Genomic DNA, 23,807 nt, shown 5'->3' on the forward strand with positions numbered 1-23,807 from the left:
AGACACAGCTTCCCAGGTGTCCCCAGCCCTGGACTCAGGAGGAGGGCCATGTGTTGTGCAGAACCCGAGCCACTGGTAGTTAGAAGATGCTCCCTTGTCTTCTGAACCATCAGGAAGAGTGTGGCAGCCTGTGTGTGTGCAGGCCTAGTGCCCTCGGAGGCCAGTTGTCAGACCCGTGAATGTGGAGTTGCAGATGGCTGTGAGCCACCATGTGGGTGCTGGGAATTGAACCTGGGCCTTCTGGAAGTGTGGCCAGCGTTTTTAACAAGTGAGCTGTCTCTCCAGCCCCCACTTAGATTTTTCCTATCACTGAAAGCTTTGACTGTCTTCCAGCAGATGTGTATTTGAGATGGGTTCTCTGGGTCCATAGCCCTAGCATCCCTAGCTGGGGCTAAAGGCATGTCCCAGCACACTTGCTCAGATACCATGAGGATGCCTAGAACTTGACTGAGCCTGCCTTCTGAACCGTCCACTTGACCTAGAGCTGCCCTTTCCATGCGTTCCCAAGCAGTCCCATCATCCTTTGTGCTGTGGTGTTGATGTGACATTCTTGAAAAGCACATTCCTGTCACTTCCAGAATTTTCTCCTAAGTGACTGACAGCCATTCTGCAAATTTTGATGCTGAGCCTTATTACCTTGAGGCAGGCAACAACAGACACATCCCAAGTGCCACCTACTGACAGTGACTGTGCACTGCAAGAGATCTGGGCATTTTAGGATCTGTACCGGCTATATCATCTTTTAAGGGTATCATAACACCAAGTCAGTTAGAATGGAAGCCCACTGAGCTGCATGAGATCTGGGCATTTTAGGATCTGTACCAGTTATATCATCTTTAAAGGGTGTCATAACATCAAGTCATTTGGAATAGAGCCCACTCACTGATTTGCCTGCTTTGAAAACAAATGAAGACCACATTGCTGTAATGAGTCAAATTGAATTTCCAGCCTCACGGGGGTTGAAGGATCTCTGCTCTTCTTGGCATAACACATAGGCGATATAATACAATTCAGAGGCATAGGCTTTCTTCTCAAGACCTCTTGGGACTCGGGGAAGAGAAGCCACCAGTTCTCCCTTCCAGAGTCTAATGTCTAGCCGTTTGTTTTTATGTGGGAGGTGGGGCAAGCCCGGAGGAGGACTTGCTTTCTAGTGTTCTTCCTTCTGTATTTAACATCTGTCCCTTGGCAGCATTGGCTGTCAGTCAGTCAAACCAGAGCAATAGAAGGACATCTTAGCTGAGTTCCAGCCATGGGGAGTATGGAAGTGTGCCTTCAAACCAGCAGGCTAGGAATCCACTCAATGTACCTACCCACACCAATAGAGACTTTTCTGACTACATTTAACTGCAGAGTGAGGGACTGTTCAGTGATCTGTGTGGTTCCTTCTACTTAGCGGCTTTGTGGTCCACAGAATCTGTTCACCTTTCTTCTCCCATGGTTGGGACCGATTCCTACATCCTTATGTTGTTTAAGAGGCCTAAACGCACCTTACTGAGTGGGTATGCATGCCTACTAGGCTTACACTGAAGTCCACTTGGTGCTGGGACTAAGACATTGATGTGCTCCCCAGTTGGTCCACACCAGAAAGGCTGCCTGTGAGGAGCCAGTGACTCCTCCCTCGTCTGTTTCCAGCATGCATCCTGTTTAAAACACGCAGTCCCTGACTTCTAGAACCCCTTAAAAGCATTCTGACTTAGTCTTCACTGGTGGGGTCAGGCACTCCTCCATTGTTCCCTGCTTGCAGGCATCCAAACGCTGCAAGCATTTGCTGGTTTCTGAGAGACATGGTGGGCTTGGTTCATGGATCAGGTGTGTGTAACCCGCCCCCCCCCCCCCCTCCAGTCAGGTCACAGATGGTAAAACAAGAACAGAAGGTGAGGAAACAGATTCCGTGTTCACATGATTATTCTTGTTTATTGAGGTCTGTTTGTTCTCCACGGGTGCTTTTTCCTCCAAGTAAACAGAGCAGGCGCAAATATCTATAATGAATAAATTTATTGTCTTACAAAAATCATTGTCTAGAAATATGGGCGTACAAGAAAAGATCTTTGCAGTCAGGTGTCTGGTGGTCAACAGCCAGTACAGTCCATACGGGGGAGGTCAAAGATTCCAAACCCATGTGACAAATTCTTCCTAACAGATGTTAAAGCTTTTAACCCAAAAGGTCTGTGTTTTCAAGCACATTGCCAAGGATCGGGATTTGTCATTAACACTGATTTGCTGTCACTGAATGTCTGTCTATATACTACTTTACTAGAGAGGTACATGATATGAAGCACAAACTTAACACATGGCGTTGTTCTAGAGGCAAATCCTATAGTTAACATTGTCTTAGTACTGTAGTGTCTAAGGCACTTTCTGTAATGTCAGTTTGCTCAACTATCAACCAAAAACAGAATGCTAAGTGTTCATTGTAACACTGTCCAGAGGAAGGGAAAAGGAGAAAATGAAGGATCGCACACCCACTGGGACATCAACATTCAGGCAGACGGCATCTGTTCTTGAGGTCCTTCACCCTCATTAGCAAACTTGGAACACACCTCCAACACAAAACCAAGGTTCCCGTTTTGGGCTCAAAGCAGTGGCTGGATTTGTAAGGTCAGCAGGAGGGTCTGGCTGGTTGGTGAGGACGTCTGTGAGCATCCCAAGGGTCACAGTGGCTCACTCATCCCAACAAGCCAGACACTTCAGGAGACCCCCTGGAAGTCACGTGATGGCTGCCACCTGGGGTGCCTTCGCTGTGTTGTGGCCACCATCCTCTCTGTGTGCAGATAGCCCTGGGCCAAAGACTATTCACATGAGATGGTGGGGACACCCCTTGGGACATGGGCAGGATAACGCCAAATTGATGCTGCTTCCCCAGTCCAACCCACCCCTCCTAAGCCTCCAAAGCCCCTTTCACAGTTTGCTCACAGAGACAGTGATCATTACTCAAAGGAAATGAGACAAGCGAAGGTTAGGTCCAAAACGTTCTAAGAGACTGGATGTGGTTGAGGGGTCAGGGCCACGTGGACGCAGAACTAAGGTACCTGTCAGGAACAGCATGCAGAGCAAATGAGCAACACCGGGGCCCCAGGCCCAGCGACGGCAACAGAGGGTCTGGAATTTGTTTCAAAAAGGGTTAACTCCTCTTATGTGTCATAAAGTGGTCTCTTGATGAGTATATGGAAAATAGATGCAACGATGGACAGTCTGTTTAATACGCATGTCTGGTGGAGGTGTATATATAAAAAGGGGGCCATTGTACCTAGCCTGAAGCAGGATACAGTCTGCACAGGCCGCAAAGCCTTAAGACACAGTTGATCTTCCTGTGAGGAATCCCGGAGCTTGCCATTGAGTGCAGGGCTCAAGCAGACTAGCATTGGGTTGAGGAGTTCCAGCCCGTCCTCTGTGTCACCTCCAGTCTCCTTTGTCTACTCGGATTGGGGTGGCTGCGTCTCATTGACATCACTGGTCTTACTTTCCGTGTCGTCGTCTGATAGCTCCAACGAGGCCCCCTCAATGTGCAGCTGGCGCCGGCCAGATCGGCTTGAGGAAAAACTGATTGGGCCACCCCGCCTGGGAGAGAAATACACAAGAGCACGTGGCTCTTGGGTTGTTCAGCCCCGAACAACGCTCAGTTTCCACCCTCTCTCCACCCCAGCCTGGGGCATCACAGCCTTGGAGGTCTCAGAAAGGCCTCCTTAGACAGACAGGTAAGGAAGACTAAGATGAAGCTCCGTCTCCCCACAGCTATCCTTGAAAGGCCAGAAAACAAAAGAAGCGTTGTTTTTATATTTTATAGTCCTTTAAAAAACCAAATCTTGGTTTACTGACCACACCAGCAGCCTTTGTCCACCGCACAGAGGCCTACGCTGGCTCACTGGCTTTTCTGGGCAGCGCCTGTGAACCTTTCACTCCTGCTGGCTTTTGGGCTCCCTCACTGTCGTGCAGAGCAGTAGGAGTGCTGCTGTGTCAGGTCTACTGGGAGCTCTGGAGTGGAGGCTGTGGATGACGCCAGCCAGACCAGAGACTGCTGTGTTCCGCTGGTCCGGTTCACAGTGAGCGGGCCTGCCCTCTCCTTTCTCCCACTCCCTACTACAAAGGTTCCCGAGGAATTGACAGGAGCGTCCCCAGATCAAGCCTGCAGCCCACCACATCACTGAACACTTACCTGAGCCGGTTCTTCAGAGTGCTGACCTCACGGCTTAGACCCTCATTGGCCTCAGTGGCGTCATCCAGTTCCCTTTGGAGCTTACGCCGAGACGCGTTGGCACGTGTAGCTTCCTCTTCAGCTTCCTCCAGCTGGCGTTTAAGCTGCTTCATTCTGGCATTGGCCTTCTCCATCTTGGGGAGGTACATGAACGAAAGGCAGACTATGAATCTACCTGGAGGGTCAGCATGGCTCTGTGTGACATCTTGTGATGTCACTCACCTTCACTTAGCAAAGCCAGTATTTACAGAGCAAGCTACACTCAGGAACTTTTTATACAAGAAACAACCTAGTTTTCTACCCCCACACGTGACTGATGGGCTGTGTACAAGGCGAGCACTCATGGAGCATGGCCGTTCCCAAGCACAGCCACCTGGGAGAGTGCAGCACCTGCTTCTTAACCCACCAATGGCTCTTCTGCTTCTAGACTCCAGGGACTGGTTAGTGCCCCATGGGTACAGCTGAGGGTCTGGGCCAAAGGCAATGGCCCTCCGTGGTGTTCCTTCACCCAGTATGCACGGAGAGATGGGGTTGCGGGTGTGTGTTGGGGGGGCTGACAGGCTGCAGGCAAGGGGGCAAGGGGTGGTCTTGACCTGATCTTGATCTCTCCTGGGATTGCAGGCTTGTATGGGTGAGCACTTGAGTGCTGTGTATCTGTTTTAGGGTGTGCACACGTGGGCATACATTCTTCACACATCCCCAAATTTCCCTCCACTCAGTGTCCTGACTGCTGACTGTACCCAAGAACTATTATTCTATCCCAGAAGTGAAGCTGGGAGAAACTTGTTTGCTCGTGAAGCAGTTTAGTGGAGGAAGCTGAATGTTCCTTTAAAATCCAGTCCAGGGCTCGCACCTCAGAGCCTCGCTGGCCTCCTCCCTCATCGTTACCAGGGGGAGCACGGGATGTCACAAGGCAGTTCAGACACCATACTCAAGAGTTTTTGAAAACATTTTCTCAGTTCTGACTTGTTTGCTGAAGCATTCCCGGGGTGATGACCTCCATCCCACCTGGCTGTTTCCTACCTGTTCTTTGTACTGATCTGCATGTCGCCGCTCATCCTCCACCTGCATGAAGATCTCCTTCAGTTTCTTCTCTGTCCGTCGGACTAGTTTGTTGGCAGCTGCTCGCTCCCTGTCAGAATTACCACAGTGGCTTTAAGATTTGGAATTAATTTTAAATGTGGAAATAGTTTTGAAATTCTTTCTCTTTGGAAATGATACATATTGGAATGCCTTTTTAGACCTCCCAGAAGCCAAAGCAAGCTCTCCTTTCACTGAACTTGGTGTCTGTTCTGTGCACACGGCATGTGTACCATGCACCTCCTAACCTTGTGTTCATCACTTCAAAGGAAAAAAAGCAACCTCATTTATGAAGTGATTATCTTGGATTTAGAATTGATTCACTATTGACTGTAATACTGGAGCTGTTAGAGCTAATGAGAATATCAATCTCCACACTCCATGCAGGAGTGAAACAAATCCCCACCCTGTTCCCTGGGACTGCTGCCCACGCTCCACACAACTAACACAGAGATCCCTACAGACAGGAAAGTTCCCTCCTAACTGGATCTGGGTCTGGTGGGGTTAAAGCTTGCCAGTGAAAGCCTTACCTGGCTCACTGCATGCCTGCAGATGCTCCTGCCCAGTGCAGTAGGAATGCAATTCTGGGAATGCAGGGTTGGGAGGGTGCTGGACTCGAACGCAAGTCCTGCATTTCTGGGTCCCATGCTTCCCCCAAAGGGGGCGGGGGTCTGTGGGCTGCTGCAGCTCTGGCAGGCTAAGTGCTGTAGCTGCCCGTCCATTCTGTCCTGTGCAACACCCAGTTTTCACCATGTGGTGGGAACTGTCAGATGGGGGGGACCTGCTTTGTGCTACATCACAATTCTAATCTGCTGGAAAGTGAGCACCCACGATGTGGTGCTGGGAAGTCACAGGGCAATGGGATGGCTTCCCGCAGGGGCCAGGCAGAGCCCCGGCCTCTGAGCACCTGTCTCACAGCTCACAGGACCTTGTCACCAAGTGGCCTGGCCAGTCCACGGCAGACAGTGGAGGCAGTCAGGCCTACAAGAGCATCTTACTTGGCTTCCTGCTCAAGCTGCTCCTCCAGCTGCCCAATCTTGGCTTCCAGGGCTGAGATAGTAGCCTTGAACTTGGACTTGACAGCCCCTTCTAGCTCCTGCAGCTTGGCCTTCAGCTCCTTGTTCTGTCGTTCCAGCTGTTGACGGGCATTGTCGCTTTTCTGGGCGGCGCTGCGTTCTGCTGCCAGCTCTGTGTTCAGTGTGTCCACCTAGGAGAGGAGAAATGGTTCAGATAGCCTGTGTGGAGGCAGCACAGCTGCTCCCGGGGACAGGCCGCTTGGCACCTGCAGCGTGGTCTTGCGGAACCGGTCATTGAGCAGCTCCATGTTGCTCTGCTCCTCCTCCAGCTCCTCTTCCAGCTGTGCGATCCGAGCCTCCAGGCGCCGCTTCTCATCCAGCAGGGCAGACCTAGGCACAAGGAAGGGGCATCAGCGGAGCAGCACACCGTGTGACCCGCGTCTGTCCCTGATCCAGGGACGAGCTCCACCCTCATCCGGTTCTCTTCCTGCCCATATCTGTCTTCCTGGTCCTGACACTGTCCCCTGAACCACTGTGGTGGCTTCCCTGCTGCCACCTCTGCCTCCAGAATGCAGCCAGGACCTTAGATGAGACTGTAAGCCCTGGCACAATCTGTCATCATGTCCTAGCACTCCACGGAGAAAGCAACTTACCTGGGCGAAAGAAGTGATCATTAACAACAAACAAACAAAAACCAGAGGAAGGTTCTAAGGAGGCTACTTGCCAAGCCAATGAACCTCAAAGTGAGGCCTTGAAGTGCAGTTTGTGGATTCCTGTTGCGTCTGAGACCACCAGGGCTGGCACAGGTGTGTATATACCCGTGTGTTGTGTGTGATGGGCAGTGCCTGAGGCACCCAGACCTGTGGTCATGCTTTTAGACTGGAAACGGAACAGATGAGCAAGCCCACTCAATGCTTACATGTCAGGCGACTGTCCCCCGCCTTTGTGAGGGCAGAGCCATGGCTGGAGAGGGTACGGTGAGTGCCACCGCCTCCTAGACACCCGTCCCTTCTGCCTGCTGCCCGGAGACTCACTTGCCAGAGGCGCTGTTGGCGATCTCATCAGCCAGTTCATCTCGCTCCTGCTCTGCGTGTCTGCGGGCTCGCTCAGATGACGCCAGCTCCTAAACAAGTTTACGTCATCATCAGTTCTCCTTGCGCTCCCGTCATGCTTCCCACACACTGCGGTCTACAGGTGCTGACGCAGTGTGCTACCAGACCCTCCACACAGGACGTTACCAGGGAGTGCCTTACTGCCACTATGTGCTGTGGCTACAGCCCAGCATTCCTGCCCATTCTTTCCTATTGTGGAGCACACGCTTTAACCTGAGCCCTAGGAGACACTGGCCACACCAAGTCACAGCGTGTTCTAGGCCTTGGAGCTACTAACCACGGTATGCTGAGCTAGAAAGTAACTAAAAAACAAATAAATGTAAGCCACACTTTTAAAGTAATGGATTAAAGACACCATTAATAAAAATTTAAAAAAATACAGAATTAAGTGACAGTGAAGCCACTGCATCAGAACTAGTGGGACAGAGTAAGAGCAGGACCCGAGAGAGATGTTTGTGTTCTTGTGAATGTATTAGACACGATCCCCACGCTCAGGGGGCATCCACTCAGTGGGAGAGCATGTGTGCTTAGCATCCTTGAGACCCTGCCTTCATCCTTGGTGCAAGCACATCACACCTCACAGAAAGAAAAAAATTACCGAAGGGAAAGAAACACGAAGACAATAAAAGAGAAACCATGAAAGGAGTGAAAGCTGGCGTGCAGGGTAAACCTCACTCTCTGCTCCATGTCTGGTCCAGTTTTCAGTTCCCTGCCACCTAGGGAGCTCCTTTTCTCTCCAGCTCCTCCCTGACTGACGTCTCTCACCCAGCTGCTGCACACCTGTACCACTGTTTACTCATACGAACGGTTGTCATGCCAATACTGTGGTTCACGATCTTTTGAGGAAAATTTGAAAATATGTACAGAGATGAATACACTCCAGGGTGCCTTATCACATGGGTGGGTTCTATACTACATGCTCCTCGTGGACACCTTAGGAAAAGACAGATGTTCCACTCGGGAACTGAATGAAGTGCATGTCTCTTACTGTAGCAGAACAGCACTTCTCTGGGTTGGGCTAACTCAAAGCTTATGTCTAATAACAAGCTCTCCTTTCTCACGGGGGGAGGAGCGATTCTAGAAGGCTGTGGACCGGTTACTAATCAGCCATCCCGCCTTTAGCCAGCAGAGGAATACACACAAGCAACAGGGTGCTAGCATTTGTGCTGAATGGAAACCTCACTATGAAGGTGACAAAACGCACAATCTCAGAGAGTCTAAGGACAAGCATTTCCTGAGCACATGGACGACAGACAACATACCTCCTGCAGCTGAAGGATTTCTGCTTCCAGGCTCTTCAGTCTCTTTTCACTCTCTTTGGATTGAGCGAAAATCTCATCTCTAGATGCGCGAGCTTCTTCTAGTTCACGCTGGTAATCCTTCATCTGTGCCTGGGGTTAAATACAAAGTCGATCTGGAGTATTTCCTTCTCAGTATTGTTTTTTTTTATTTTATTTTTTTTTATTTTTCGAGACAGGGTTTCTCCGTAGCTTTTGGTTCCTGTCCTGGAACTAGCTCTTGTAGACCAGGCTGGCCTCGAACTCACAGAGATCCGCCTGCCTCTGCCTCCCGAGTGCTGGGATTAAAGCCGTGCGCCACCACCGCCCGGCCTCAGTATTGTTTCATCGTAAAAAGTATACAGACATAACGAAGGTACCGCGAGACCACAGCCTGTTAGCCTGCGAGAATATAGGCGCAAACATGCTGGTAACACGCAAACACGGAATCTACACCACAACCAGGGGTCACCTGCTGTGTGACAAGCACAAACGCATCAATATAAAACCACGTCACCTCAGCATTTGCAGAAGTCACACCTGATCTTTCCATTATAAAGTAGTCAGCATGCAATGAGGAGAAAGGCTTTAATCTGAGAGACCAGCAAGTAGGGAGCCCAGTCTCACAGGCGTCTGCTCAACCTGAAGGGAAAGTCAGCCCAGCTGATTCCACAAGAAAGATGACAAACAGGGAAGAAAGGAATAAACCTAGTGGGTTATGGCATGATCTTCACTTAGGAAATCTTAAGGGCTCTACTAAAAAAGCCATCACAGCTAGACTGATAGATACCGGTGAATACACAGAAGCTGCATTCAACATAAACCTAAAGGACACCTAGAACACATACAAAGACTGTAAGACGTCAGACAAGATGCATATACATAGCAAGGAGCTCATGACCAGAGGAATTAAATTGATGCAGCAAATTGAGCTACATCCAACCACTTAGAAGTTTGATTGCCTCTTGCCCTTTTTCTTCTTTTTGTTTGCTTAGAGATATAAGCCAATCCTAAAATTCATATAGAATTGCAAGGAATCCAGCCAGAATAGCCAAAACTGTAGGGAAAATGGGCCAGCCAAAGAAATATAGCCTGGCCCTGAAACCAAAGCCAACTCTGCCCCTGGTCAACTAAGCAGAAAACCAACCAATCCTTGAGCACAAGATCTAGCCAATCTGAGCTCAAGTAACTGAAATCTGACCATCCTGGAAATCTCCCTGGAAAAACTCCGCCCCTAAGAAGCCCTATGTAAGCCCTGCACCTGTTCCGTTTCCACCCTGGCAGAGGCAGCCGCTCTCCTGGATTCTTCCCTCCCAATAAACCTCTTGAATGAGGTTTGGGTGAGACCTCCTTTTTCCAGAGAGAAGTAACAACTTTTCACAGGCTTGGAGCTGAGCCAAACAGGACTGTAACACTTTTGCTGGGGAAACTTTCCCCTAGCGGAGTTGTAACAACTCTGGGGAAGCCCTCTTCTGCCAGAGCAGAGCTGTTATATTGGGAAGCCTTTCCCTAGAGCAGGGCTGTAAACCGCTGTGCTTACTGTGACCTGTGCTAGTCCTGGCCCGGTTACCAGAATATATTTTCAGGTTTTTTTTTCTTATTTTTTTCTTCAAGGCAGGGTTTCTCTGTGTAGCAGTTCTGGCTATCCTGAACTCACTGAGAACCACCTGCCTCTGCCTCCTGAGTGTGGGGATTAAAGGCATGCGCTACCATGCCTGGCCCAGAATACCTTTCTATCAGAGCTGTAGCTCTCGAGTGCCAGAATACTTGCCCATCCGAGCTGAATTGCTCACAAAAACCAATCACGAAAACGAATGAACCTTTACCAGCCCTACTTCCCAATTTCAAAATGCAGTGCAAGCTATAGTAACCAAAAACAGTGAGGCAGGAATACAGGGCAGCCATACAGGTCCATGGCAGGACTGAAAGCCCAGAAATAGACACACGAGTGTGCCAAGATGATCCAGTGGGGGAGCACAGTCTACAGATGGGGTCAGGACAATTGGATACGCCTACCTAGAAAATGAAGCTATGGCTTTAGGTGCAAAATGGGCCAAACCTGAGCCGGAAGCTTAAGACCCCTAGAAGCAGCCGAGAACTAACTCAGCCTCCGAGCTGGTGGTGTACTGAGTAAACACAAAGGGGAAGGAAAACCAGACTCTGTAGTGAGCTGGACAGGATCGCCATTACAAGATGGCGCCGACATCCTGTCTTGTTGGAAATAAACAACTCCATATTTGGCTAAGCCTTTGAGAGCTGCGTGTCCCCCGCTTCCCGCATGCGCGGTGGATAAGGGTCCCTGGGCCTATCCCGATGCAGTCTGGTGTCAGCTGTTGGTGGCAGCCAATCACAGGGTTACCCGTGTGCCATTTCCAGATATAAGCAGCTGCCTTAGGGGTCTCGGGCCCCTCTCGCTTTCTTTCTCGTTTCCTGCCCCTCATTTCCTGCCCCTTCGCTTCATGTTCTCTCTCAACCAAGGGCACTCCAATAAAGTGTGATCTGAGAAGAATCCTCGTGTGGTGGTGGTTCTTTCTCACTGGTCGAGAAGTCCGCCGCAAGACTCTACCAAAAATTAAAAGTTTGTTTTTCTCTTTCTGAAACAGGTCTCCAAGCCAACCAGGCTTGCCTCACACTTGCTACGCAGCTGAGGCTGACCTTTAACTTCTGATCTTGCCTCCACCTCCCAAGCGCTGAGATTCAGCCATGCATCAACACTGAGCTCATACATGGAACTTTACCAACTGGGCTATACTGTACCCTGAGCCCCCAAATAAAAAATGCCTGTGCTACAGACAGCATCCCCTGGCACGGTGGCAGGTAGAATCCATGTGAGCTGGCTTCTCAAAGTCTTCTCAGTCACAAATGTGCAGTGACAGAGCCCCTCCCATTATGCACACGCAGAAAAAATCGAAACCATAGTTAGAGCCTTTAAAAATTATAGCCAGAGCATATACAAAATTGGAGTGCTTGCTTCAACTAAATTGTTACAGTGCAGCTGAAAAGATACACAGGCAGGATCAAATGACGTCTGTTTTTAAATGTGAAAGCAGTGTGCACACAAGATCGTCAACACCATTAGTAAGAAGATGCAAAGCAAAGGCACACGAGAGGCTGGAGGGGTAACTGCGGTTACAGTGGTTGCTGCACAAACCTATGATTCAGGCTTAGGTCTCAGCCCCCACAAACCCGACTGAGCAGAGACAGGAGGATCTCTGTGGCCTGCTGCCAGATCGTCAAGCTGGGACTCTGAGCACTAGGTTCAGTGAGGGCACTGAAAAAGCTAAAGTGGCATGTGACCGAGGAAGATGCTGGCAGTACATGACAGATAGCTCGGTATCCATGTGCACACGCACACATGAACCCACAAACCCACAGTGATGTACCATTTCGTACCCCAATCCTTCAATCTTAAAACCCTAAAATGTATCCTGAGGCTGGCGGGTGACGCATACCTTTAATCCCAGCAGTCAGGAGGCAGAAGCAGGCAGATCTGAGTTTAAGGCCAGCCAGGCCTACACAGTGAGACCCTATCTCTAAAACAGACAAAAACCAAAAGTTAAATACAGATATTGTATTATCTGGCACTCAGGTGAAAGAAAAAAAATCAGAAAAATTGAGAACACATAGCCACACAAATGGATGGGGGTGTGGTGGCGGTTTGAGCTAGAATGGTCCCAGAGGCTCCCATATTCAAGTATTTAGTCCCTGGTTGGTGGGACTGTTGAGAAGGGCAACAGTTGTGGTCTTTGAGGCCTTTCAAAAGCCCACACCCACACCATTTCCAGTTAGCGCTCTCGCTCTCTCTCTCTCTCTCTCTCTCTCTCTCTCCCTCTCCCCCCCTTTGGTTGTGGATCCTGTGTCCGCAGCCATGCTCCTAACCCTCTGGAACTGTGAGGCCGGAATTAATGCATTACTCTGTAAGTTCTTTTGATCACGGTGTCTTAGCACAACGGAAAAATATTCTATTATTATTATATTCACTATTCATATTAGTGAAATTCTTGACAGCCAAAGAGTAGAAACTGCCTAGTGCCCAGTTTCGAATGGATGAACATCCCTGCTTCATTCACACAGCGGTGTAGCGGGGCTACTCAGCAGTAAAGTCACAAGGTGCTTATTCATGCTACAACGTGGAAAGCCTCGAAAGGCATTACAAGAAGAGGCAGGCACAAAGCCCATGTTATACAGGAATCCTTTCTATGAACTGACCGAGAGGCTGATCAGACACATTTGCACTGCTGTGGCAGAGATGGGGAGTGAGGAGGCGGCAAAGGCAATTAGTAGGAGGACTGTAATTTGTGCTGGGCCTCCATAACCCAGGACAAACACACACCTCAGTGCCCCAGACCAAAGGAAACAGGCTCTGTGGTGTGTGAGTATATCTCAATAAACAACTGTCAATAAATAAATTCAGTATTTTTTTGGTAATGAACAATATTTTTGTAATTATCAAGTCAAAATAAAATTAAACTTTAAAGCTGGATGGTGGTGGCATACGCCTCTAATCCCAGCACTCGGGAGGCAGAGTTAGTCAATCTCTGTGAGTCTAAGCCAAGCCTGGGTCTACAGAGTCGGTTCCAAAGCAGCCAGGGCTGTTACACAGTGAAGCAGCCCTGTCTTGAAAAACAAAACAAAAAATGTGTGTTTTTTGCCTGTGTGTACAACATGTATGCAATACCCATGGAGGCCAGAAGAGGGCAACAGGTTCCCGTGAACTATAGTATAGTTCACATGAGCCACCATGTGGCTGCGTGCTGAGACCCAAACCTGGGTGGGTCCTGGGCAAGGGCAGTGAGTGCCCTTATAACTTCAGTCATGTCCCCAGCTTTATGAAAGTACAGGAAAGCAAAACCACTACCCACTGACCTGCTGTCCACAGAGGCTTTGTCTGTGGTCTGTCTGGTCTGTCTGTGGTCTGTCTGGTCAGTATCTGGCCGTCGGTTGCTTTCCTGCCGCCGTCTACACACAGCCCTGCCAGGCAGTGGCTAGTGGCTCACTGACATTTACAAAGGCTTTGGCCGAGACAGTTGTTGAATGCATGTTCAAGACGTGGAATTACAAGTTAAAGGAGATTTTCCTGACCTTGTGGTCACAGTTCACACCCTTCCCTGGCAGTGCCTATCCCCAGCCATGGAAGAGAGGGCCACCCTGCACTGACTTGGTATCACGAATAACCTTTCTCATTGTGGCCACGAACTGTGTCATCTGGATACCAGAGTGGTGACTGGCGTGGCCTGAAAGGATGACATCACAGCACTGAAGGAGGAAAGCCACACCACTTCCTTTTGGGGATGTGGCTGGGTGGAAGAGTACTGAAGGTGTTTAGGGACACAGGACCAAATTCTAGCAAAGATGTTCCTCCTGACGACCACCCCCAGTTCCACCTCAAAAGCAAATCCAATAACCAAGGGGCCAGCAGCTCAGTGTGACGGCTGGGTGCTTGCACTGTCTCTCCCAGCTTCACGGCTTCATCTTGTGTAAAAAGCACATGCTTGGTTCTCCTAAGGCCACGTGACACTGGTCCACGAGGCCGAGCCTGCCACTCTTACCTGAAGTTTGCGAAGCTGCTTGATGACTTCATCACGGGCTTTGTTTGCAGCCTCAATCTGAGCCTCCAGGTCCTTCAGGTCTATCTCCATCTTCTTCTTTGCAGCCACAGCAAGCGCCCGCTGTTTCCGCTCATCCTCCAGCTCTGCCTCGAGTTCTCGAACCTGAAGGACAGTGTTGGCTTACATTACACTGAGCTCTGGCTACTTTGGCCAGGGGGCTTGTCATTCTGCAGAGGTCCCTGTCACTGAGCAGTCCCTTTGTATTACTAATGGATGAATGTGCTTCAGAAGGTCTTGGAAACCACCACAAGGTAGAGGCCATGCCTACTGGGGGGCACCCAGAGACCCAAGAAGGAAGACCTCAGGCCCACAGTTTCGATGACTCAATTAAACAAATGGGATAGGCGCACAGAGGGAGGGCACAGGGCAGCGGGCAGAGGACAGAGGGCAGAGGACAGAGGGCACAGGGCAGCGGGCAGAGGACAGAGGGCACAGGACAGAGGGCACAGGGCAGCGGGCAGAGGACAGAAGGCACAGGGCAGCGGGCAGAGGACAGAGGGCACAGGACAGCGGGCAGAGGACAGAGGGCACAGGGCAGCGGGCAGAGGACAGAGGGCACAGGGCAGCGGGCAGAGGACAGAGGGCACAGGGCAGCGGGCAGAGGACAGAGGGCACAGGGCAGCGGGCAGAGGACAGAGGGCACAGGACAGAAGGCACAGGGCAGCGGGCAGAGGACAGAGGGCACAGGGCAGCGGGCAGAGGACAGAGGGCACAGGACAGCGGGCAGAGGACAGAGGGCACCGGGCAGAGGACAGAGGGCACAGGACAGAGGGCACAGGGCAGCGGGCAGAGGACAGAGGGCACAGGGCAGCGGGCAGAGGACAGAGGGCACAGGACAGAAGGCACAGGGCAGCGGGCAGAGGACAGAGGGCACAGGACAGAAGGCACAGGGCAGCGGGCAGAGGACAGAGGGCACAGGGCAGCGGGCAGAGGACAGAGGGCACAGGGCAGCGGGCAGAGAACAGAGGGCACAGGACAGAAGGCACAGGGCAGCGGGCAGAGGACAGAGGGCACAGGACAGCAGAGGACAGAGGGCACAGGACAGAGGGCACAGGGCAGCGGGCAGAGGACAGAGGGCACAGGGCAGAAGGCACAGGGCAGCGGGCAGAGGACAGAGGGCACAGGACAGCGGGCAGAGAACAGAGGGCACAGGGCAGCGGGCAGAGAACAGAGGGCACAGGACAGAAGGCACAGGGCAGCGGGCAGAGGACAGAGGGCACAGGGCAGCGGGCAGAGAACAAGAGGGCACAGGGCAGCGGGCAGAGGACAGAGGGCACAGGACAGAAGGCACAGGGCAGCGGGCAGAGGACAGAGGGCACAGGGCAGAGGACAGAGGGCACAGGACAGCGGGCCAGTGGTCAGACGACAGACCAGCATGCCTGGAGCTGGGTCTAGGGAAGCTAGGCCTGCTCAGTGCTGACATTCAGGCTCCAAAGGTGGGCTCACTCAGGTTTTGGGCCTCAGACACAGGCTGAAACCCCATCTGAACACCAGCAAAGAGGGAGGCTGGCAGCTGAGCAGCAGGCGAGGGAGAATGAGGAGCTGTGGGACACACAGATGATGGATACAAGATAAACATGAGTTGGGGGGCAACCTCCCTGCACTTACTCATTCTGGGGCTTTCTCAAATCAGCGGCACCACAGGAGTAGGCCAGTACTAGTTACCCATACTCTGTGTGAGGTGGAGGAAAAACGCTCTTTGTCATTTCAATCCAGCTCTAATGGCTACATCGCCACAATGAACTGAAAATACCCCATTGAGATGGGAGCTTGGTCAGCTTGTGAGTTCCTGGGGCTGTGCCATGAGCTTCCCGATCTGTCCTGCTTCCCTGTTCATTCAGGAGTACCCGGGACAGCCAGTGACTGGGGTGATCTTGCAGTGGGGATTCTGAGCAATCACTTGTCATGAACTGGGAAGTGACCAGCAAGGCACTGCAATGGAAGCATTGTACCATTGTGGGAAGGGAGTGCTCTCTGGGTGACACAAGAAACGGGTCTTCTCTAAGGGGAGATGGAGGCTTCTGCTGCACCTGCTTCTGCAGAAGATAAGGTTGGGGAAGGGGCAGGACAGCTTCCACTAGGATGAGAGGTTCTCACCACCCATGTGACCACAGCTTCAGATCCGGGCTTGCTGAGTCCAGGGTAACAAGAGACTCCTTAAGTATAGTAACTGCCCTGAACTTTCTCAAGTGTGGTTTCAAATATGTCTACCGATTCTCGCATGATTGTCTTCAGAGTTAGAGCCTGAAGTCCTGTGTGTGGGCTGGACTGGGGACTTACTTCTGGAGAACAGGATGGAGGGATGAGGCTGTGATGCTGAGGGAGAATGTAAAGCTTTGTCACTCATACTGGTTTAATAAATCATACTGATGGGTCAGTAGCCAGACAGGAAGTATAGGTGGTGTGACCAGACTAGGAGGATTCTGGGAGGAGGAAAGGCAGAGCCTCACTAGGAAAAGGTAACAAGCCACATGACTAAACATAGATAAGAATTATGGGCTAATTTAAGTTATAAGAGGTTGGTTAATAATAAGCCTGAGCTAATAGGACAAAGAGTTTATAATTAGTGTAAGTCTCTGTGTGTTATTTGGGATTGAAAGGCAGAGGGACCGGGTGGGACAGCAACTTCTGTCTACACTGTAAGGTGCAGCGCTTGCTGCTTTCTGGGGCCTTTCACTCTTGGGACAGTTGTCTCCACAGGACACTCAAACAGCCTTCAGCCAGGCTGACGACAGGTGGTGAGGCCCCCGCCCATGCTGGGCAGGTGAGGGCATGTGAGCAGCTGCTCCAGCACAGCCCAGGCCACCAGATGATGCCTGGGCCACCGGCTCTCACTGCTCACAGAAGCAGGGCACTAGAAATGTGGCCTTAACTCACCAGGTTTGTGTAACTTACCCAACAATAAAGAACCAATCAAGTTGATATTAATGAAACAAAATCAGTAAAATAAAATTAAATATAAATTAAGACTACTTGTTCCCATGAATTCCAAATGACACTTGAAGTATCCAAAATTTGTTTCAAAGTAAACTTTTCAAATATATACACACATATATACACACTCATATACATGTACACTCACATAAATACATATATATGTACATACACATATAGTTCTTTATAAAATTTAAAAATCCTAAGATTCTTTATAAGTTTAAAAAATTAAGTATCACCCCTTTTCTTTCCCTCATAAAGAACCCTTTAAGGGCTGGGGTGTCGCTCAGTGGTAGGTAGGGTAGGTAGGGGGCTTGATTTCAGCCTTCTGGGGGTTGGGGGTGGGGTGTGATTTAAGGAGGCCACGGGACCTCTCTGCTAGGCAGTTCCCTCCCTCCCTCTCCCTACACCTGAGCGCCCTGCGGCTTCCCTGTGACAGCCTAGCCAAGCAGCAGTGCCACTGGAGAGAGAAGATCTAAACCAGCGACAGTCGTGTCTTTCAACAGCCAGCGCTTTCTCCAGCTAATGCTTCCCAGAGTGAACTACAGGGCTGACTGCCATCAGCATCAGAGCACAAGGCGGGCTCTGAAGGCCACGCCCCTGCAACCCACCTGTTTCAGCAGCAGCCGCTTCTTTTCCTCATTCTGCTCATCTCTGGTCTGCAGGTCCCTCTCAAACTGGGCCTTCATGGCCTGCATGTTGACCTCCAGGCGCAGTTTGGCATCCTCAGTAGCCTGGAGCTCGTCCTCCAGTTCCTCCAGCTGGGTCCTCATTTCCTCCACCTGTTGCTCCAGCGCCCGCTTGGACTTTTCAAGCTCGTGGACCTACGGCACAGAAGCATTGGTGCGCACTGGTGCGCAGAGGCTGCTCTTCTCTTCAGACACGGGATTTAAACTGCAGTGTGTTCACACTAGAACGTCCCATGAGAGTGACAGGGCTCTGAGGCTAAAGCGCAGGTCGGCGTACTGGGTGCCGGGGCGCCTGCCTGCTGTGTGAAGCTAAGGGGCGGGTTGGCGTACTGGGGGGCCAGGGCGCCTGCCTGCTGTGTGAGGTTAAAGCGCGGGTCAGCCGACTGAGGGGGGGGGGTGAGGCGCCTGCCTGCTGTTGAGGCTATAAGAGCCTCAGAAGAGATCACTCACGCTGAAGGCTCATGAGCAACCCTGTGATGGAGGGGGTTTGTCGAAGCAAGGCCCGATTCTCCTCTCAACAGTGTCCTCCACAGACCTGAGTCTTTCTGGCACTGTACTGAGTGCTCCACCTCCTGACCCAGCTGCCCTGCCCAGCCTCCTGAAGCTGACCTAAGTGCTCTCACACATTCCCTTTGGGGGCCATGGTCATGTTAGCTTTCAGAGGCGAGCAGAGAAGAATTAGGGAGTAGCACTTGGTAACCCAACAGTTGCAAAACCCACAAGAGCGTGTGAGAATTGGTTATAGCAAAGACAATGACTACAGAACCACTACCGCATTTTCCCTCCACTTTTATAGGGTGTGTCTGCCCTGGCTAGCCTCTTCCTGACCCAGCCTCTTCTGCTCTATGCAGAAGGCCCAGCAGGACGAGGGCGGTTTTCCATCACCCACTGCATGGTCATATGGCCCACGCCCCACGCAGATGACACCTGCTCTTTACAGTGGGCCTCCCACCTTTCAAAGCCAACAAAGCAGGCAAGACTACAAAGCGCACATCAAGATGGCTATGGAGCACGGGGCTCCCTTTCCAGATTAAGAATGGAAGCTGGGAGAAGAGCCAGGCTGGGACCTCACTCTGTGACGCTGCCACTCTGGTACTGAGGGAGGCAAGAACAAGCATGGGGACTCCTGGGGAAGGCACACATGCGAGAACACATAGAACTTTCTAGACTGTAAACCTGACAGCTGTCGACACCCTCCAGGAAGCACTCAGGCCTCACGGGGAAGGCCAGGTGAGAGCGGCATGAGCTTTAGCTCCCACAAACCTCCGACCCGGGGGACCTTGCAGTGTTTGGGTTTGATAACCACTGGTGACGCAGATGTGAGATCCCCTTCTTTTTTTTTTTTTTTTTTGGATTTTTCGAGACAGGGTTTCTCTGTAGCTTTTGGTTCCTGTCCTGGAACTAGCTCTTGTAGACCAGGCTGGCCTCGAACTCACAGAGATCCGCCTGCCTCCGCCTCCCGAGTGCTGGGATTAAAGGCGTGCGCCACCACAGCCCGGCATAAAGAGATCCCCTTCTTGAGAGATGCCTCTGCCAGGATGGACTGGAGCAGGGCGGGGCAGGGCAAGGATAAACTTCTAAGGGCTGCGGCAAGAATTCCACATCTGGGAGCTGGAGAGATGGTCTCAGCTGTAAGGAACACTGTTCTTCCAGAGCCCCTGGGTTCAATTCCCAGCCCACACGGCAGCTCACAACACCTGTAATTCTAGTCCCAAGGGATCCAATGCCCTCTTCTGCCCTCAAGGGCACCAGAGACATATGTGTAGACAATATACTCATACGTAAAATAAATAGATTTAAAAAGAAGAGAAGAATTCCATGTGCCTTAACCCAGATGATGGAAAGAGATTGGCCCCTATCTGCCTACAGGACAAAGCTCACGTCGGCTTTGCTATGGGCCTGTGTCCCCAGGTCCTTCCTGCCGCGCAGCCACGGACAACTTACATTCTTCCCCACATCGTCTTTGGAGCTCATCAGGTCTTCCATGTCTGCTCGGAGCTGCTTATTTTGCCTCTCGACTTCCTCCTTGGCCTCTAAGGCTTCTTCAAGGGCTCGCGCCAGGGAGAGTGCTTTAGTTTCTTTCTCTCTGGCCTCAGCTTCAGCCCGGTCCCGCTCTTCTGCATAGCGAGCAGAGATGCTCTTTTCCTCGGCCAACAGCTGTGCGAGAACAGATGGGCACAGTGAGAACGCCCCTCACTCATGGTGCAGGCTTGCTCACCCTAAGACCACCACAGGCTGACCATCCCCACACGGACTTGCAAAGCTTTCTGAACGCCGACAATGTCCTCATGTAATAGGCCACAGTCAAAGCACAGAGTGTACAGGCCAGAAGTATGGGTTTATGTGAAACATGAATGAATTTCGGGTTGACACCTGGGTGCTGTCCACAGCGTATCATATAGACACATGTTCCCAGGGGAGACACTCCCAAGCCTGACACAGTGCTCATGCCAAGAACTCTGCATGGGGGCTATTCTCTCTCATGCATGGTGCAGGATCCATGGGCCTCTCATACTTTCCTTTTTATGTTTTCTCAATGCTGTATCAGTATGTATTGCTTTTATATAGGAAAAGATTGTCTTAGACCAAAACCAGAGCTAAAGCTTCCTCAGGACGTGGGGTCTCAGGGGCCTGTGACACGGGTGCAGCCTTCACCTGATCAAACTTCTTCTGTTTCTTCTCCAAGTTGGAGACGATCTGGCGCTGGTGGTCCAGGTCCACCGTCAGGTCGTCGAGTTCCTGCTGCAGCCGGTTCTTAGTCTTCTCCAGCTTGTCGTACGCTAGCACCTTCTCCTCAAGCCGCTGGCTCAGTGCCTCCACATCCTTCAGTAACTTCTTTTTGGCTTCTTCCAGACTCTCAATTGTCCCCAGGTCATCGTCCACTTTCTTCTTGGTGTCAGCCAACTAGGTTTTGGGTAAGGAAAAAAGAGTCAGCATAAGAATTCATCTGAATTTGCATTTCAAGAATAAAACCCCTCATTTTCAGTATTATAACCCAGCACTGAGAAGTGGAGGCTGGAGTAGGAGCCCTTGGCTCAGCAGTAAGATGGCGGTTGAACAGAAACCTCACAGAAATGACGATTCTGTCTTTAAACGTTACGGCGTTAGGAAGAGGACATCAGCGTTTGGCTGGGTCAAAGAAAAAACACATCAGCGAGCTTAGTTTAGCGCAGCCTCATTAACTGCCCCAGATGCAGTGACAGAATCCCACATGGCCTGCCAGCTGCGGCTCCCTGCACACATCTAGGCCACCACTGCTCCTGGGACACGCACCTGGGACTGCAGGGCCAGCAGTTGCTTTTCCAGGTTCTTCCTTGCCTCCTCTTCCTCCTCCTGCTGCTCCTGAAGGCTGCTCTTCTCCTCCTCCAGCTGCCGGATCCGACTGCTTAGGTTCAGTTTCTGGCGAGTCTCCTCCTGAAGGAGCTCCTGTGTGTAAGAGTGAGCACAGGTTAGCCCATCATCAACCCTGGAGCTCCTGTGTATGTAAGAGTGAGTGCAGGTTAGCCCATCATCAACCCTGGAGTTCCTGTGTAAGAGTGAGCATAGGTTAGCCCATCATCAACCCTGGCTCAAGCCCCACCAGAAAAATGACAAAACTAAAATAAACCTCTCTTGACAATTATGTCATAAAAAGAAAGTTCCTCTGTGGACAAGAAATGCCTAGTGACACCAATGAACAGGCAAGACCATTTTGTAACCGTCTATAACACAAACCTCGCTCGGAGCCAGCTCTCGCCCAGGCCCAGGTGACACCACTGCCTTCCACACATCCCTGCTGTGGTCCCCTTTTTTTGTTCTCCCCTGCCCCAGCCCCAGCATTTGGCAGGCATTTCTTTCTGATCAGTCCCGGCCACCCCGCTATCATTTTTCTTTTCTATTTTGAGCTTGACTGCTTCCCCCAAATGTAAATAAATGCGAGCACACCTTTGCTGCTTTTAGACTTGAGCATTTTTAGTGGCATTATAGGGCTGTTGCCTCCTCTGGTCTCCCTGACGAGGCTGTGCCTTGCCAAAGGGTCTGCACTGGGTGCTGAACTTGTCCCTAACAGCTTAATTCTTCTGCTCTCTACCCGAGACTTTTACCCCCATCCTGAGCCCCTCACCTGACCATGTTTGTCTCATCAGCTGCTCCACCTCAGAAATGCAATGAGCCACATTCTGGGCACACAGGGAACATTCTGACAGAACTTCAAAGCTTTATTTTATTCTCATCCTATCAATCGGCCAAAAGTTCTATGTTTCAAAATCCAGCACATATACCCACTCCGTCCCTTGCTCCCCCAGCATACCTGTGTGTCCTGTAGTTGAGACTCGAGACCAGCTGCATCCTTAGCAAATTTAATACCTTTCTTCTCGGCTTCTTCCAGAAGGGTCGAGACATTATCCAGCTCATTCTGCAAGGAGGTAAGGATGAAATTTGCTTCCACAGTGAGAATAAAAAATGTCCTAGAGAACACAGTGTATGCGTGTGCACATGTGTGTTGCTTCTGTGTGTATGTGTGTGTGTGCGCTCATGTACGAGAACTTTAACTCGCACACTCAAGGAATGCTTACCACCTGGAGTCGTGCTAAAACCTGCTCCACAGCCCCCTCACTGTGGCCTCCCTCTGAACGGGCAGGGGTGCTTCAATGCCATGCCCCTGTCTGTGTTTACTTTCACCACAAACAGACAAATAACGAAGCTACATCTGCTGGAAGTCACCGCTCCTGCTGTGTGAAGCGCCTCTTTGGGTCAGCAGGCGTGTTCTTCTGTGTTAATCGACATTAGGCACATCTAATTTACATTCTTACAGAACTTGAAATTTTATTCAAGGGACTCCAAAGGAAATAAGCACACTAGTAATCAGCCAAAAATTCCTTCAGCTCTTAGAGCTAAGGCATATATTCAGAATGAAAATAGAGTTGTTGATGGTCAGACTTCAGGAATAATGTGGTGTTCCCCCCTTTCCTCAATGAAAGATGTCTCCAAAAGGGGCAGGAGAGATGCCTCCCAGAAGATCTGGGTTCAGTTCCCAGTACCCACATGGTGGCTCCCAGTGGTCTGTAACTCCAGTCCTAGGGGAGCCAGTGCCCTCTTCTGGCCTTGGTGGGCATAAGGCACACAAGTGTTGCACATACATGTGTGGACAAAACACTCATTAAAAACAAAAAACAGCTTAAAAATATTTTCTAAGAAGAGAAAAAAAAGTCCCCGTGGTTTAAGATGTCTTTTTATTTTATTGTTTTGAGCGCCATGGATACAGGAGGAATTGGAGGGGCTCAGAAGAGTGTCCTCATTTGTTTCCTGCTACTCTGCCACAGAGGAGCACGGGAGGACAGACACACTGCCCAGCCAACAAGACAGCCTCCTTCAGAGCACTCTCCTTTCACTGCTCTTGGGGACACGGTGCTGAGGAAGAGCTCTGGGGCTAAGAAGGAACTTCTGCCTTCCACTGGAGCTCTGAAAAGGGCCAGAGAGCAGGCCCTTAGCTTCCATGACCTTCAGCTTTCTTGCCTAGCACGTGGAGCTGGTGTGAAGAGGAAACGGGGAAGGCACCTATGTCCACAGGAACCTAATGCTGCCAGGAAATATTGATGTTGCTCACCTTGCCTCTGGGCCATGCAGAGTTTAGGTGCTGTTCCTAACATCCCTTCAGAGAGCTATGTGAATCCACACACAGGCACACACAGTTATTTTGCACACAGCAGGCCAGAGGCTGTTCTCTTTCAAAGGCCTGCTTGTGACATCCCGGGCCAGGATGCAGAAACTTGCATTTCAGGTGGGGTCCTACAGTTCCCTAAAAGCTAAGAATGGTCCACTATGCTTAGACTATCTGAGCAACAATGTGTCCGTGTGGAGCACCTGCTGTCCCTGCAGGCGGAGTGCATACACGACCCACTTCACCAATGACCTGCCTCA

At 50.9% G+C, this 23,807-nt stretch overlaps 1 protein-coding gene across 4 annotated transcripts in view; it reads right to left on the reverse strand.

Annotated features, from left to right (window-relative positions):
- Positions 1 to 1,893: 1,893 nt before the first annotated feature.
- The window catches only part of Myh10 (myosin heavy chain 10), a 134,907-nt gene continuing 112,993 nt past the window's right edge, over positions 1,894 to 23,807 (reverse strand). For all 4 annotated transcript variants that reach the window (XM_041664023.1, XM_041664021.1, XM_041664022.1 and 1 more), the window contains 13 exons: positions 22,198 to 22,302; positions 21,183 to 21,335; positions 20,565 to 20,813; positions 19,854 to 20,066; positions 17,832 to 18,044; positions 14,227 to 14,388; positions 8,663 to 8,791; positions 7,323 to 7,411; positions 6,555 to 6,678; positions 6,271 to 6,479; positions 5,216 to 5,324; positions 4,154 to 4,326; positions 1,894 to 3,558 (listed from right to left, as the gene is read on the reverse strand). In XM_041664023.1, coding sequence (XP_041519957.1) covers positions 3,414 to 3,558; positions 4,154 to 4,326; positions 5,216 to 5,324; positions 6,271 to 6,479; positions 6,555 to 6,678; positions 7,323 to 7,411; positions 8,663 to 8,791; positions 14,227 to 14,388; positions 17,832 to 18,044; positions 19,854 to 20,066; positions 20,565 to 20,813; positions 21,183 to 21,335; positions 22,198 to 22,302 — 2,073 coding nt within the window. In that variant the 3' untranslated portion in view covers positions 1,894 to 3,413. The remainder of the gene's footprint in view (positions 3,559 to 4,153; positions 4,327 to 5,215; positions 5,325 to 6,270; positions 6,480 to 6,554; positions 6,679 to 7,322; positions 7,412 to 8,662; positions 8,792 to 14,226; positions 14,389 to 17,831; positions 18,045 to 19,853; positions 20,067 to 20,564; positions 20,814 to 21,182; positions 21,336 to 22,197; positions 22,303 to 23,807) is intronic.

This window comes from Microtus oregoni, unplaced genomic scaffold (genome assembly GCF_018167655.1).
Source record: "Microtus oregoni isolate MIOR12 unplaced genomic scaffold, Mior012 000015F_ref0000493, whole genome shotgun sequence".
NCBI lineage: Eukaryota > Metazoa > Chordata > Mammalia > Rodentia > Cricetidae > Microtus > Microtus oregoni.